This window comes from Orcinus orca, chromosome 10, assembly GCF_937001465.1.
Source record: "Orcinus orca chromosome 10, mOrcOrc1.1, whole genome shotgun sequence".
NCBI lineage: Eukaryota > Metazoa > Chordata > Mammalia > Artiodactyla > Delphinidae > Orcinus > Orcinus orca.
Window position 1 is genome coordinate 94153632 of NC_064568.1, and position 16913 is coordinate 94170544.

Below are 16913 nucleotides of genomic sequence, written 5' to 3' on the forward strand. Positions count from 1 at the left end.
CGAAGTCGGGGCGTTTGGCGGGGGTGGGGGTGGCGCAGAGCGTGTGCAGCCTCCGCTAACCCTGAGGGCGCAGGACGGAGTAAGTGTCCCCCGCGGCTGCACCCGTCTCATCACCGCCTGGAGGCCTATCAGAAGTCCTGCCGCGAGCCACCAACGTGTCCGAGCCACCAACGTGTCCGTCAAGAAGCACAGGGGACACTCCAGGCCATGTGCAGGCCTGTTCCAAGGTAACTTGTGGCTCCCGGCCTCACCTGAGGACTCCTTGCCTCACCTGGTGCCCGGGGCGCTGGGGCAGGGGAGGGGTAACGAAGGAGTGTTCCCTCCCTACCCTTCTAGGGCATCCCAGCAAGCGAGGGTCCACTGCTGGTGGCACTGGGTGCTGGCAGCGCCCTCCAGGGAGGGATGCAAACCCACCAACGGCCCCGCCTAATCCACCCTCATGGTAGGAGAGGCATGTGCACTGGCACCTCTGTGCCCAGGTCAGCCCCTCACCTCTGAGCATCCCTTCCTGCCTTCTGAGCTCCGGAAAGATGGATCTCTCAAGGCTACTACTCACATTCCCCCTTCAGTTAACTTGATGAAACGCGGCGGTGGCATCTGGCAGGAAGGCCGGCACCCTCCGGGCCAGACCATGATCCCCTGGCGGCAGGGCTGGGCTTTACCTGTTTCCGTAAGTCCTGAGCCGACCGATGCAGAGGGGGGTGGTGGTGAGCGGGGAGCCCCCTGGCAGAGGAGCCCGCGGAGGGGGCCGCTGGGGGGTGGCTCGTGGAAGCCTGCTCCCTCCGGCCGTCGGCCCGGGGATCACTGTGCTTCTCCTTCGCCGGAGTGGCCTCTTTGCTTTTGTGTTTCTGAACAGGTTCCTTCTCCCGTGATGACCTGCTGGAACCATTGAAAACTGGAAAGTAAGGAGAGAGAAAGAACAAAGTCACTACAGAGGATGCTGCCTGCTGCCAGGTACCCTAAATCCCCCAAAGACAAAAGGAGAAAGAAAAGGAAAACATTCTGGACAAACATCACATCTCACACGCTCTCAAGACCCAACCTCAAGTCAAAACAACCACCACGAAGGACAGGAATAATCCTAAACACAGAGAGACCAAAAAATATAACTTTTTTATAACTTTTTGTTATAAACACATCCTAGGAACTATCTGCTTTGGTTGAAACCACTGAAAAATCCATTTTAAAAAATCCCTACCAAAAAAAAAAAAAAAAAAAAATCCCTACAGGGACTTCCCTGGTGGTGCAGTGGTTAAGAATCCACCTGCCAATGCAGGGGACACGGGTTCGAGCCCTGGTCCGGGAAGATCCCACATGCTGCGGAGCAACTAAGCCCGTGTGCCACAACTACTGAGCCTGCGCTCTAGAGCCCGCGAACCACAACTACTGAGCCCGTGCACAGCAACTACTGAGCCCACGCGCCACAACTACTGAAGCCCATGCACCTAGAGCCCATGCTCCGCAACAAGAGAAGCCACCGCAATGAGAAGCCCGTGCACCGCAATGAAGAGTAGCCTCCACTCGCCGCAACTAGAGAAAGCCCGCGCGCAGCAACGAAGACACAACGCAGCCAAAAATAAATTAATTAATAGGAAAAAAAAAAAAAAGAAACCAACAGTCACATTCCACGAACAGGACCACCTCATGTATAAAGATACAGGGGATCCTAAAAAAGAACATATTCTTCAGTTTAAAGTAATGCATTTAAGGCTGCAGATCTGCCGACGGATATGGGTCAGGACACAGCTGCTTCACCTGAGCCCTCAGTGACCAGAGAAGAGGGACAGAGAGGCACAGGCGCTCTGAGCCGGACCCGTTTCTACCCCAGGAGTCACAACACACATACAAGTATTAAGTGTTTGCCGACAGCCCAGGGGCCACGGTCAGGCGAGGAAGTCACAGCCTCTGAACCCAAAGGGACTGGACCTTGTCCTCACGCCCATTTTACAGAGGACGCCAATGGAAGGCGAGTGCCGAGCCCAGGCCCTGCTGCCTCCCAGGCCCACCCTCCTGGTCCCCAGGTTGCGCTCAGTGCTGGTTCCCTGTGTGCCTGCTGCACACCCCCGAACCCGCTTCAGGGAGTTGAGAAGAGAACAGCGATGCTCAGGGTCCTTACAGTAAACTTCATCACGTTGCTGCCCTGAGGTTTCTCCTCGGTTCACAGCCGGGACTCGCACTCCAGGAAAGACCTGGTGGGCCCGGCACTCCTCCACGGCATCTACAGGCCCTTCACATCTGCTTCTCTGGTTCCCGTAGGTCCCCCCACACCCGCATCCCAAACCCCCTGGGCAGGTGGCCTATTTCTCCAGGGAAGGAGGAAGGATGCCCCATGCTTGGCTGCCCGGCCCCACGAGCTCCACGCGGAACAGCCAGGGAAGCCAGTGAGCCCTTGCGGCTGTCATTTTAAAAAGGCTCCTGGGGCTTCCCCGGTGGCGCAGTGGTTGAGAGTCTGCCTGCCGATGCAGGGGACACGGGCTCATGCCCCGGTCCGGGAGTATCCCACATGCTGTGGAGCGGCTGCGCCTGTGAGCCGTGGCCGCTGAGCCTGCGCGTCCGGAGCCTGTGCTCCGTAATGGGAGAGGCCACAGCAGTGAGAGGCCTGCGTACTGCAAAAAAAAAAAAAAAAAAAAAAAGGCTCCTGGAGTATTTCCTGACAGAAGGAGCCTTAAAAGGTCACTGTGCCCACCCACCCACTGGGTACCTCCACTCCAAGGTTACCCACCCCACAACCAGGCCTTGCAGAATGCCAGGCAGAAGTCACCACAGGACCAGGCAGCTGTAAAGAAAAACTTCCGCCTCCTTTGAGTTGAAACCTCTTCCTGAAGCTTAAAGACTCAGAAGGCAAACCCCTTCTCCCACTGGTCCATCAGACAATAACGTATGTCTTCCAAGGACGCCCTCCCCAGTGCCATCAATGCTTTCTTTGTCCCCCCATTTGTCTAAGTGGCCTTTAAATTACATTTATGCCTTGTAGATTGCAAATATTTTCCTCTTTTTTGCTTTTCCATCTGTTATGTTGCTAAATCCGCTAACCCACTTTTTAAGTTTCTTAGCTTCGAAAGTTCTCCCATGAAGCTGGTCAGACGTGGGGACTTTCTTACACGCAGCCAGCAGCACCCCGCAAGAAGAAGAAGAAAAAATATCCGAACATATTTTCAGATGGTATGACATTCCTCTAAGTTTCCCCCTAATTGTTTCTGACTCGATCGCTTAGATTTGCTTCTTTAGTGCACCTGTTATTACACCGTATGTGGTGTAACGCACAGATTCACGTTTTCCATATCTGGATGGGCTGTGAGCCCTGATCTCTAACGCTGCTCGCAGCCCCAGTGATGACACACTCTAAATAGATGTTCAATACGGACGTAAAGACCACGCCACAGCAAAATACGGTATATGATCCCGTGTTGTGCAAGGCTCTGCTGGTTACTTTGTTACAGAAAAACGGAGCTCTTCAAATGGTGGGCATTTATTCTAAGTGTAACTAACTACACGTTGTCAGAATCCATTCATCATACCCAAGCTGGCGCTATCTGCACTCGCCTTCCAGACAAATTAGAAGCAACATCCATAAGAAGTCATACTTCAACGTGATTAAAAATCAAGCCAAGGAACATGAATCTAGGCAATTCTTGACCGTTCACCAATTTTCTCAGGCAGTGAACATAGCTCCTTTATTGAAACAAAGCACAGGAAGTTTCATCTTTTTATTTTTAATCTTAAATACTCCATACTTTCCTGACCTTTGCTACTGCCACCAAGATGAGCAGTGTGCTAATACTAGAATTACTTACTTCTCTGTTTGGTTACAAAAAAAATTTATTCTGGGGGTTGGTTCCCTTTCACAAGCTTGTATGAGTGCCTCAATTCCCAGCCCTACTGCCTGCACCTGGGCAAGCTGTGTAAATCCTCAGTTTTCTCTCTAAGGCTGAGAACCACACACTCCTACGTGGAGAGTGTGCAGTGCCCTGTCTGGGTTCGGCAGGCACTCGGCACTGGGGAGACCTTACTGCTGCTGCCTCTTTAAAGGGACCGTCTCAGGTTATTACACGCAGATTGTGGCCAGAGCTCTTCTTCTGGCCTCCCACCCTCCCCGCAGATGCAGTAGAAGAATGGGCTTCAATACAGCCCAAGGGCAGGCCTAAGCCGACTCACCATAACCTCCTACTCGACCCGGCTGCCTACCACTGCCTCCCAATATCCATTTCATGGGAAAACACAGGCAGTGCCAACGTCCTGGCCAAGCAAGGAAAAATATGATGCTGAAACCACAGCCCTCGTTGTTCTACCAGCTTAACGAGCGACCTGACCCATGGGGGACCCACAGACCCTTTCAGGGGATCCCCTAGGTCAAAAGTACTTTCTTAATTATCCTGAGAGTATTTACCTTTTTTACTGCGTTAACATTTCAGTGATGGTAATGGCTAAAGGTGGATCAGCCATCAGGGTAATGCAAACCAACATGACCATGAAATACCACTTCACATCCCCTAGGACGGCTACGTTCACAAAGATGCATAAAGGCAAGTGTGGGTGAGAATGCAGAGTGGAACCTTCAAACACTGCAGGTGGAAATGTAAAATGGTGCAGCCACTCTAGAAAACCATCTGGAAGTTCCTCAAAATGTGAAACAGAGTCACCATATGACCCAGCAACTCCACTCCCAGGTATGAGCACAAGAGACATGAAAAATATGTCCACATAAAAACATGTATATGAATGTTCAGAGCAGAAATATTAACTATAGTTAATAACTGGGGAAAAAATCCAAAGGTTCATGCACTGGCATTTAGCTAAACAAAATGGGGGGTCATCTATCCATGAAAAGCAATCAGGAACAGATACGTGCTCCAGCATGGACGAATCTTGCAGACATTATGGGACGTGAAAGAAGCCAAGGACAGAAGGTCACCTATTACAGGATTCCATTCCTATGGAATGGCTAGACCAACACATCAGAGACAGAAAGTATGTTAGTGGTTGCCAGGGGCTGGGGAGGGTTCAGGAAAATGGGAATGACTCCTAATGGGTACAGATTTTTCAGGGTGAAGGCGATGAAGATGTTCTAAAGTTGACTGTGATGATCATTACACAACTCTGTGAATGTACTAAAAAGTACAAAATTGTACACTGTGGGTAAATTTTATGATATGTGAATTACATCTCCATAAAACTAAAAACAGAACAAAACCAAAAGAAAACGTCAACAGGTAGCAAAATTCAACACAAATCAATGCAGTGGCGCCAAACTAAATGAACAAATATTGGTAATCTTCATTACCATTTACTAGCAGTTAAAAAGAAAAAGACAGTTTCACTTTGGAAAGTGATAAAGCAATAGAAATTGTTAACAGTATTAAATCTCAACCCTGGAATACACATACTTTGTGTGACAAAAACGGAACCACAGGACTTCCCTGGTGGCGCAGTGGTTAAGAATCTGCCTGCTGATGCAGGGGACACGGGTTCGAGCCCTGGTCTGGGAAGATCCCACATGCCGCGGAGCACCTAAGCCCGTGAGCCACAACTACTGAGCCCACGCACCACAACTACTGAAGCCCGCGTGCCTAGAGCCTGTGCTCCACAGCAAGAGAAGCCACCACAACGAGAAGCCCGTGCACCGCAACGAAGAGTAGCCCCCGCTCACTGCAACTAGAGAAAGCCCGAGTGCAGCAACAAAGACCCAATGCAGCCAAAATAAATAAATAAATAAATAAAATAAATTTACTTTAAAAAAAAAAAGGAACCACACATAAGGCATTTCTCCTGAATACCAGTATGACGACTATTCCTAGGGAAAAGCACTTGTGAGATCAAGTTGTAAGCTAGCTGCTTTTTCACGGAATGCTATTTTTACTTGAAAGGACAACCGATGCAGTTATTTGTCAGCCATTTTCTCAAAAATGAATAAAGTGAGGCTGTCAAGGAAAAAGTAACAATGTTTGCTGCCAACGACAGAATTCACGATTTCAGGCAAAAATTACAATTCTGGAAAACGTGTATCTGCCACCATGAGTTCGACGGCCTCTCAACACTTAAAGACTTTCCCGATGAGTTCAGTGCAGAGGGAAGATTCTTTGAAACAGCGTAACGGAAGGTGCCGATGACTGGTAGGGGTGGATAACCCAGTGAACCATTATTTTCAAACAATCAATACAAGACATTACAAAATTGTGTGTGGGTCAGAGAGCCATTCGAGGGAGAAGGCAAACCAATGGATGTTAACGTAACAGAGCAGGAGAAGCTCACCGATGTGGTTTCAGATGATGGTAACAACTGACCCTGAAGAAACTACCACTGGTTGAGTCTGGGTGTGAAATCAAAGAATAAAATTTTCACAAAGGCTCCTCCCTCTTCCAACCACCTCTTTGTCCGAGACTGATTTTCTTCGTATATGACTGAATGCAGAAGCAGACCTAAGAATCTAGCCATCATCTCCTAGGCCAGACTTCAAGGACATCTGCAAAAATGGAAAATCATGCAACCCTCCTCTCCTGTAACTGTTGGGGTTTGGAATATTGTCCCTTTACATGACAATGTTCTTTGTGTTAACATGTAATGGGGGTTTGTGTTATTTTTAAATGAGTAAATACTTCTAAATTACCTCAGTCTTTAATTTTAATATGGTAAATATCAATAAATACAATCCACAAAATAAAAGCCTCCTGGGGTCCCTCAATAGTTTTTTAAGAGCAGAAATGGGTCTTGAGACCAACAAGCCTGAAACCAGTAGGCTGGATCACCTTTTCCGTGGTTATTAGCTACACCGTGGTTTACTAGAGGGTTTGAGGGCCCCTGTACTTATGCCTAGACCTACAAAGCCCCCAAAAAGCTCAGGCTCTAAAATGAAGCTACTTAAAGTTGAATCCAGATAAATCATCTGCTAACTATCTGACCTTGGACTGGTTTCCTGTCCAAGCCTTAGTTTCCCAATTAACTACTTATCTCATAGGGTCACTTGGAGGATTCAGTGAGAAGATATTAGTCTAGAAAGGATCTTTGCGGCAGCAGTGGGCAAGCGTTAGCTTGTAAGGATCACCACACCACGACCGGGTCAATGCCACATGGGCATCAGGGCACCAGTGCTCACGGTTTGTCACTCTTTTCTTTTCCAGGTGAACCATGGGGGCGAGGCCAGTTGCTAGAAAGAGACTTCAAGGAGCTTAGTTAAAAGCTGGCACTGTGGTTAGCCAGCAACATCTTTCTGAGATCTGGGGGCGGGAGGACAGAGCCTTCACTGTCATTATCTGTACCTGAAACAGAACGCACAACTCTGCTTCTGTTCTAATGCCCTGTAGGAGCTCTGACACCACAAACACCAAAAATGACTCCCTAGGAAAACACTGTGGGGAAAGGGAACCCTGATCACAGAGAGGAGAGGCAAGAGGGAGGCACGCGCCCTTCACGTAATAAACCGAAGCGGCTGCTCTGTGAACTGCAGCACAAGTTTCCACTAAAGACTATTTTGATCAGATCATCGGGAAAGGGGAAGGTTTTCAAAAATACAAAAATTAAAAATGGAATCAAATTAACTTTGATTTGCAAACAAAGGGAGAGTTCTCAAAGGAATCCCCGTTCTGTAACCGCCTTGCTGTTTACGGCAGCCGTCCACCCAAATGGCAAACACAGCCAAAAAGCCAACTCACGTGTCACTGGGAGGTGGATGGGGGGGCGGCTTGTTAGGTGAAGATGATGGTGCCTGAGACGAGGTGTGTTTTGTCCTCAACAGCTCATTAATTTTAAGTGTCGTGGGAACCTGCAGTTTTGCTCCTCCAAGTAATTATCTTTTGTCTTAATTTGTAAGATTCTCCAGAAGAGGAGAGAAGGGGAAAGGAAAAAATATTCACTCTCACAGGAAAAGCCTAAACCCTGTGAACATAAGAGACAGAAAGTTCGAGATGTACAGAGGACACACACACACTGTCTCCAATTAAAAGAAATAATTGGACTCATCTCTTTAAGGAGAGGAAAAAAGCATTTATCACGGTGAACCATATTAGGAAATTGTTTTGTACTCAGATACAAACACCTCTGCATTAATGAACAGAGACAAATATATTGATTTGTATATACATACTCTGAAAGTTAAATGGTCTGTAGACAAGGGTTTCCACACCACAGCAAGCAAAACCTTTAAATCCAAAGGCTGGTATTCTGACTTAGGGTCACTTCAGAAGGTAAGGTTTGCTCCCAGAAAGGGATGAAAAAGAAACGGGCAAGAAGGCACTTTAGAAACATCTTCACCAACAAAATCCCGCGATCATCTGTAAGGTGGAAAGCGATGCTTTCCAAGGAGGAACTCACGTCTACAGCTCCAGAGTCTGTACTAAACGGTGTTCCCCCACCTGACTCCGTCCACACAGATCCGGACGAGATTCCTGGGGGATCCACAAGGCAGTCGATAAAACGCTGATCATAAGGTCTTTAAAACCCTCACTCCATACACAACCTCTTGGAGGGACAGGGATAGTTTGGTTGCGATTTCTAGCCACCAGGTCCAAACACATCTATGCCTGAATTCCCACAACTACAAAACAAACCAGCTGCCTGCCCTTATCTGCCCTCCAGGAATCGCTAAAGTATTCAAAATAAAGTATGTAAAATGCTATCCGGTCTTCAGAGAAAGGAGCTGTGCAAATATAAGCAAGTTGGATCTTCTTAAAAGCGCCTGCTGTAACAGCAAAGACCCACATGTGCAAACAGTCACTCCCGCTCAACAGAGCGCACAGGTCAGCAGCAGCACTTCTGCCTGCCCCCTTCCCCTGCCAGAGCCAGGCGCCCCAATCGTGCTAATTATTTGTGCTGCCAAAGGCACCTCATCTGAATGACAGCAAGTCTTTTATTAGGTGAGCAGGAAAGAGGACTCCTTTCTTGGCATCTGGCAAAAGTCCTATGATATCCTGAGATGACCCAGCACATCTAACCTTCACCTTGAAGGAGAAATACAAGAGCCATTACCGAAAGCTGGGCCGGAAGGTCTGCCAGCAGACACACGATGCACAGGAGGAAAGAAGAAGCAGGAAGCTGAACGTGGGACTAACCCCCAAATTACCTAAAATAAGACCCGTCCCACCCCCAAAACAAATCGAAGGGACAAAAAAAGAATCGCTGTAAATAGAGAAGACTGTGCTACAGAAAGGCAAAGAGAAGCAGCCACGTTTCTGATCTGCAGCCAGATATTTAAATGTAAGCTTCGTGTCATTACAAGGCGTCCTGACTCGGGGAAGACAGACTCCATCAATCGGCTGGCACGGAATCCTTGTTACTGTACAAAAGCCGCACTTGCTCCCTGGAGCCAGTTCAACTTTGAGTCACTATTGTCTGAAAACAATGGAATGTGTCTGCCAACCTGTGCCAACAGTTCAAGAGGGTTTTAAGGCCGCCTGTGTTGAGTGCTGTAACCCAGTTTGCCCTGGGTAAAAACGGCTCCACTGACTTAGCGACAGCAATCACGTGTCAAGGTAGAGAAAGCCAGGACTCGTAGGTCAGCATAAGCCCCATGAGGATCTCACTCACGCTGGGAGCCCACAGCAAGGGCTGAAACCTACAGAGGCCTCCAAGCACCCTGCGCCAGTATCACAAGCAAGTTCTACTGGTTTACACGGAATTTGCGAAAGCCCTCTGGAATTTCCACTCAGTGAAATCTTATCACTTCGGTTACGTGTGTAACAGGAAACAAATCTCTTGAAAAGAAGTTTTAAAGCAAATTGGATTTTCTTCTCTTTGTAAGAACCTGAATCTGTAAGTCATACAATGTTTTTCCTATCAAAAAACTTGGTTATTACCAGGGTTCCAAGATCTAGAAATGTGAATACATTATGGATACTGATGTAACGTACCTGACAGAGTTAGACAGATTTGCCAATTAAACACGTTTCTTACATAGGATCCTAATAACTGCAGACACCAAAGTGTGAAAATGGCACATGACCTTTATGAGAATACAAAGGGCAGGGCATCAGAAAGACCATCAATCCAAATGAATGGCTTCTGTCATTGAAAAATGGTTTCTTGGCCCCCTTGGCCCCCAAAGGAGCCAAGGAAAGGACAAGACGGATGGCCAGATGGTGCCTGACCCCCTGCCTGTCTGCGATTCCGGTGGCTCCATGGCTCTTGCATTCTCCAACATGCCACGGCAGAGACAGAGGACTGCCTGGGCTGAGGGCCTGTTGGGAGGGTGGGCAGTGGTCCAAGAGGAATCTCATACTTTCTCACCCTCCAGAAATAAGACAGAGCAGAGAACTATGGGTTATACTCAGAGGGGGACAAGCGTCAACTCTGGAAGAGCAAATGAATGAACTGATTTTATAGCTCAGGGTTTCATAAAGCCCTGCGTTCAAGGACATGAATTCTAAAAGGCCAACCACTTCCGAAGTGAATGGCAAGACTCCAGCCCACCTTCGGATCTGAACAAGGAAGCTCTAACTATTCACAACAAACTGGGGGAGAGAGACACCTTGAATGTGTGCACGAGAGTTAAACTGGAAGGCACTCCATGTACACAGTCACTCTACAAGTTATAGAAGAATTGGTTATTTGCAGAACAAAAATATTAGTACAGAAAACCAAATACAGAAATATCTGCATTGTAATAAGGACTGTTTTCAAGGTTCTCCAAATAAATTCTGTAGATCTGCTATGGTAGCACACCAACCCTCCAGCCAGGAAAGGAATGACTTTTGGAAATCCTATACTCACACTGTATAGTCTCTGGGAACAGCACAACTTCCCAAGTGACTAAAAAGTCCCCTTAAGACAAACCAGATGAATTTAGCTGGAAATACTAAACACTGCGCAGCTGGGTAAACAGCTCAGCGATTCAATTTATAATATGTATGATATAAACGTGTCCCAGGCAAGTATGGACAACAAAATTGTTTGAAGATTCTGAAAATCGTTCATTTCTTCAGAACTGCAGAGTATCACAGTTCTTTAGAAGAGTCATGGGGCCTGAGGCCAGCAACAGGACAGTAGCCAGCACCCCCTTTCTGAGAACTCAGTCAAGCACCAGGCGCTGTGCTGAGTGCCTCTGTCACTCACTCATTACTAACAGACTTGTGTTCTCTTCAGTAAGCTATTGTTCACATAGCATGTGGTCCACCCATTCAAGGCGGACCATCCAGTGGATCCTGGCATATTCACAGAGTTGTGCAACCATCACCACAAAAATACAAGTTTAAAATGTTTTCATCACCCCCAAATGAAACGCCATCCCTACCCACTCCTGAATCCTAATGGAGAAGCCAGGTGTCCGTCCGCACACCAAACTACCAGGGGCCAGAGCAGTCCTAGATGTGTGTGTATATCCCCAAGGTCCCGCGTGGACCGAGAGAGCAAACGCTTCAGCAAGATGAAAAGAAACAGGGACGGGCTGGTCATACTGGTGGACGGGTGTCACTGGCGACCATCTACCACACTCGGAGCAACTCCCTCAGATGCGGTCAGTAACGTCACAGTGCTAACAGCAGCCCCCTCGGGGAGCCCTCACTGCGTGCCAGGTATTTGAAACGTACTAACTTTCCAGGATTCTCTTATCAACTGCAAGGTTGTTCTAGACTTCAAGATCTTCTCACTCACACGTGGAGTTAACAGCCAATACAGTGTTCTCTACCACATCGGAATAAAACCTATATCGACTCACTGGCCAGTCACAAAAACCTATGAAAGGACTTCGCTGGTGGTGCAGTGGTTAAGAATCTGCCTGCCAATGCTGGGGGCACGGCTTTGAGCCCTGGTCCGGGAAGATCCCACATGCCATGGAGCAACTAAGCCCATGCGCGACAACTACTGAGCCTGAGATCTAGAGCCCGTTCGCCACAACTACTGAGCCCGAGATCTAGAGCCCGCGTGCTACAACAACTGAAGCCTGCGTGCCTAGAGCCCGTGCTCCATAACGAGAAGCCACCGCAATGAGAAGCCCGCACACCGCAATGAAGAGTAGCCCCCGCTCGCCACAACTAGAGAACGCCCGCGTACAGCAACGAAGACCCAACGCGGCCACTAGTTAATTAATTAGAAATAAAATAAAAACCTATGAAAAAGCACTCCTACTACCTCTTTAAAGATAAGAAAACTAAAACTGCCCAAAGTTGCAACCACATACGGGCAGACAAGCATCAGTGTCCTGATCTCAACCACTAGGTCAAGTGGCCCCAAATGGAAGAGGGGTGGAAGGCAAAAGAAAAAAGCATTCCTCAGCTGGAGAGCATCTCCCCGTGGCACATGGGGGGACCCTGGCTCTGCCCACACAACCCACCCCTCCACCACCCAGACAGAAGGGCTGCTGAATGCACCTCAAAGGCAATCACAGGACAGAAATGGGGTGAAGTCACCCAAGCAACCGCTTTTCGGCCCTTACACAACTCCCCCACCACCACCATGTCAATCCAAAAGCAATGAAATTATTCCAGCTGGGATTGTTTAAAAAACACTTGTGGGGGAAAAAAAAAAAGACTTGTGAGAAATGTCCTTCTTCAGAAACAGAGGAGCACACAAAGAAACAGTGGTCTCTGCTATTCCTTCCACTTTTCATTAAGTGTAAAACAAGCATGTGGAGAATATACAACGTGGGGCTGATGGGAACAACCCACCCTCACTGAGTTCTCCTGTGCAAAGGCTAAGGAATGCCTCACCACCTAGGAAAAACCAAAGCCAGCATCATTCCAGACAAAAGCATTAATTCCTCTACCCTACCTCACTTACCCTGCTGAAAAACAATTACCAACGATGAGAACTTCTCAAAAACCGAGCCACTTCAAATATCAACTTGTAACACAAATACAAGAGCCATGTTTTGATTGTGTTGTTTGATGGCCAAATACAGAGATTAGCTAAGGGCTCTACTGTTAGGATCATTTGAGGTTCTGTATACTGAAGCACATTCTGGAAACTCTGAAGAGCCATCGAAATAGAAGCTGCTGGAGGCACTGTTACCGTAACCCTTGAGTGTTGAGGCAAGGTCAAAAGCACGTGTGATGCCATCCTTGTCATTTCAGATTATGCATTTTAATAAACACATCCATTTCCCTTAGGATGCGCAGTGGGTTATAAATGAGAACATTCGAGTCCTCTGCAATGTTTGCGCAACTAAACATGTACCTGGGGTCACCAGGCTCTGCCAGGGGACTACTGGGGTCAGGGCTCCTATCCCTGGGAAGTTGAGCGCTGCCCCAGCCAGGCGCCATTAGACACCTACGGGGAGGGCAGGGGGAGCGAGCATTCTCTCCTGGCATCAGCTCCCACTAGCTCCACTCCTGCTCTGTAGGGAACCTGCTGCTTCACTGGGGTTCAAGTTTAGGGGAGAAACGAGATAAAGCAGGACACCATCGGCAGCTTGGGTTCTTGTTTCTTCAAACCAACACAGCCTAAATAAAACTCTGGACCTGCCGCCAAATCAGGGTTTGGGCCAAAGCTACCCCGTAATAAAGAGTTAGTTTTCCCCATTTTGTTTTCTGTGCATTTATTTCCCCACATTTCAGTGAGGGTGCTGCGCCCGGGGGAGGTGCAGATGCTGCTGCATTTCCCGACACCCCTCGGCATCTCCAGCATACGAAGCGGGGGCAAGCACCGCTGGACCAGAGAAATCCTGTGTCAGGGAGAAGAGCCCAAAGGCAGCTTGCTTCTCCACTCTCTCATGTGGAAAAATTCCGCAATTTTGAGGACCTGCTTGACCACGTGGTGATTATGGCCTCATCCAGGTTTTCTCTGTTAGAAAATCTATTTTCACACTTGGTACACTGTTCACCTGAGTCCAAAATCAGAAGGAAACGGAGATGATCTGTCTGTAGATTTTACTTTTTGGAAAATGAGGGAGTTAAAACTGAGGCAAGTATCAATCAATCAGTCATTCAAAAACTAAGGCAAGGGCTGGGAAAAGGAACGCCCTCATCTCATTCACGAACTGTACCGCACCTTTTCTTCCCATGCAGTCAGAGAACTTACTTTACTCTCCAGGATGATTCTTAGCTCATGTTCACCAAGTGCCCTCTAAAATCAGGGAGAGGGGGCCGAGGCGTGGGAGGGCCACATGAAGGAGGCCTCCCCGTGGCACAGGTGTCACACCACAGGGCCCTCTCATCCATCCTGGGGAGCGGCAAGCCCAAGTGGTCGGCCTCATAGCTCAGGAGCCCTCTGACACCGGCCTGGGCTCACTGGGAAGCAAGCAGTCGTCAGCGCCTTGCAAATCTGATCAAGCTTGGGGCTCTGCAGGTGCTCTCTGAACCTGAACTGCAGAAGTGCAGTTTTCTGAACCTGAAGGAGGCCCCCTCTGAACCCCAGACAGAAGAAACAAAGTCAGTCAGGGCTGAGGTGAGGTCCTGGGTGAGCCCAAGCAGTTTCCTCATATACATAATCACCGACCATCTATCTGCTTTCTTTACTGATAAAGCCACTGGCCCAATGCCATGCCAACAGACCAGGTAAACACCTTCTGTACTCCCGCAGAGAACGTTCTATTACAAGTGAACCCTCTTTAGGAATATCTGTTTCATTCTGCTGACAGATGTCACGTTTAAACAATTATCTGCTTTTATAACTGATAGGTACCCGAGATGGAATCCCATTACAAGGAAGTTCAAGAAATTCTGCTCTGTATTTACAAAGAAAAGGGTCTCAGTAAAAACAAAGCAGGAAAGACAAGTGCAAGCTGCCACGGGAATTCTGCCACTGTTTGATCTGTGTTTGTTAATCATGGAAACAGAGTTCTCAGGGATCCCAGCCTGACTGCTCGGAGGATTCTTGTGAAAACCACTAGAGTCCTGGGGTTCACTGCTGCCATTCTGCAACTCATACTCTGCGGGAGACAACAGGGTACCAAGTTTCCTATGGGTCATAATAGGGACAAGAAGATATAGTATAGATGCGAATGAGAAGGAGATGAAAACAGGGTGGGATATAAATGTTTTTAATCTGAAAATGGTACTAATGTCTCAGGGAGGAAAAAAATGGATTCCAGGAATAAAATTTTAGTTAGGGATCTTCACCCAGCTAATCAGGTCATCCTGGAAAAGCCCTTCCCTTTAACACACAGCAATGCCCACCATCCAGCATAACAGATCTCAACGGTAACGATTCCTGTACTTGAGACACACGCAGTAACTATTTCTTTATTCCGGGATATAAATGAAGGAAGGAGCAAATGAATGACCATCTACACTATCCTGCTTGTTTCATAGAAGAGGAAATTAACAATCAGAGAAACTAAATGCCTACCCAGCAAGGCACAGCTAATTAAGCCTTAAAAGGGGCAGGAAACAAAGCTCCTGATGACTAGCTGATGCTGATAAAGACCTTTATGGGAACAGAACCGGGGGCGGGGAGGAGAACAAACGTGTGTGTTATGCAATTTGGTGTTACAGTGTAATTTCAATTATCTAGAAATGGCTGGGAAAGGAACACTATTTCACAGCTAAATGTTCAGTTTTCAAAGATTATTACATTTTCGTTTTACCACTTTTGGGTGATGGCCCTCTAATCTCTGCTGCTGAGGACAGTACCTTCAGGAATCTCCTTACGCCCTCCTGCCGGGGGGGCCTTACTCCCCAGTGTCACTAAGTCTTGCTTTAATAACCTGCTGGTGGCAGTTTGCTTCCTTGTCATCGGCCTTCTTCACGTCACAGAGGATGTAGAACAGGGCAGGTAAGTAAGCTCGGCTAACTAGGTGTTGAGAACTCAGTGTTTTTCTGAAATACCGAATCTGAGGCAGAACCTGGCCTCTTCCGAAGCTGACTTCTCTTTTTCAACAAAGCTCTCATCCTCCTCTGGGTCACTCGAAACTGGGGAAGCTTTCCCGACGGCCTGTGCATTTCCGAGCTGGCTTCAGCCCAGTCCTTCCACTGGCCTCGCAGAGAAGCAAGCACTGCCATCCTTTGGGTTCTTAAAGCCATGAAACCTCCAAAGACATGAAAGCCATGTGGCAACAGCACAACTGGAGACCCACGCAGAGCTGTGTCTCCCAGGCCATGGCCTGTGGCACTGGCTCCTTGCTGCTGTCGACCAGATGAGAGTGGTAGCTCCACCATCACACCACAGGCTGGACCCATCGCAAAGCACACCTGTTCACATGCTCGCCCTTACAATAGAGTAGTGTCTAGAGTGGGGGGCATTTCAAAAATCTTGACTGCAATCTGCCACTTTGGGTGACGGGTGCAAGACATCAGACCTTCCATTTCTTCAACTGTAAAGCAAGAAACACCTCCTGCCCTGACCACCTCCCATGACTCTGCTGTAGAGTAAGTAGATGGAATCAAAAGAGAAAACGTAGATGAACCCATCCTGAAAACGCTCATATTTTTACTGTCATTCATGGAAAACAGCCCTCGATCCACCCTCTCACAAAGGGGATTTCTGAAAGACCACCCACTGAAAGGAAATTGGAGAAGCCACCCCTTAACTATGAACATGTCTACACACACAGCTAACAGAGGCTACACAAACACTTCACTTAATCCCTACCTTACAGATGAAGAGGCGGAGGCGGAGAAATACTGAGTTACGCACTGAGATTATTAACCTCATCTCCCCGACAAACTGTCAGGTCCTGAACTCACATTTTGTCATGTCTCTGCGCCCCCTAAACACAGCCCTAAGCAAGCAGGAAGCAGGACAGATGAATAATCACTCAGCTGACAAGGCAAAAATGCCCAACAGTGGTGCAGGCGAGACAGATTCCTGTCACATCTAAGCGATGCTGGCCCTGCATCTCTACTTCCCATTGGATCCAGAAAGACATGGAGTAGTTCAGTGCACAGCCGTGGAGGAAGAAAAATGAGAAGCTTTCCTCTGCCTCAATCACTTACTGGCAGCACTGGTTTTCTGCCATTTGTAGACGGGGACGCTCGACCTTCTAGGGTCTCTGTGAGTCCCAATGGAAGTATGATCTCGAGCAAAGAATCTGGTTAAGAACTCACAGAAAA

At 48.0% G+C, this 16913-nt stretch overlaps 1 protein-coding gene across 11 annotated transcripts in view; it reads right to left on the reverse strand.

The window, feature by feature from the left end:
- The window catches only part of JARID2 (jumonji and AT-rich interaction domain containing 2), a 242564-nt gene that overhangs the window by 30289 nt on the left and 195362 nt on the right, over positions 1–16913 (reverse strand). For all 11 annotated transcript variants that reach the window (XR_007479888.1, XM_033434865.2, XM_049716354.1 and 8 more), the window contains one exon: positions 663–895. Coding sequence is in view for 10 of the 11 variants with exons in the window: in XM_033434865.2 (XP_033290756.1) it covers positions 663–895 (233 nt within the window). In the remaining variant the exon portion in view is untranslated. The remainder of the gene's footprint in view (positions 1–662; positions 896–16913) is intronic.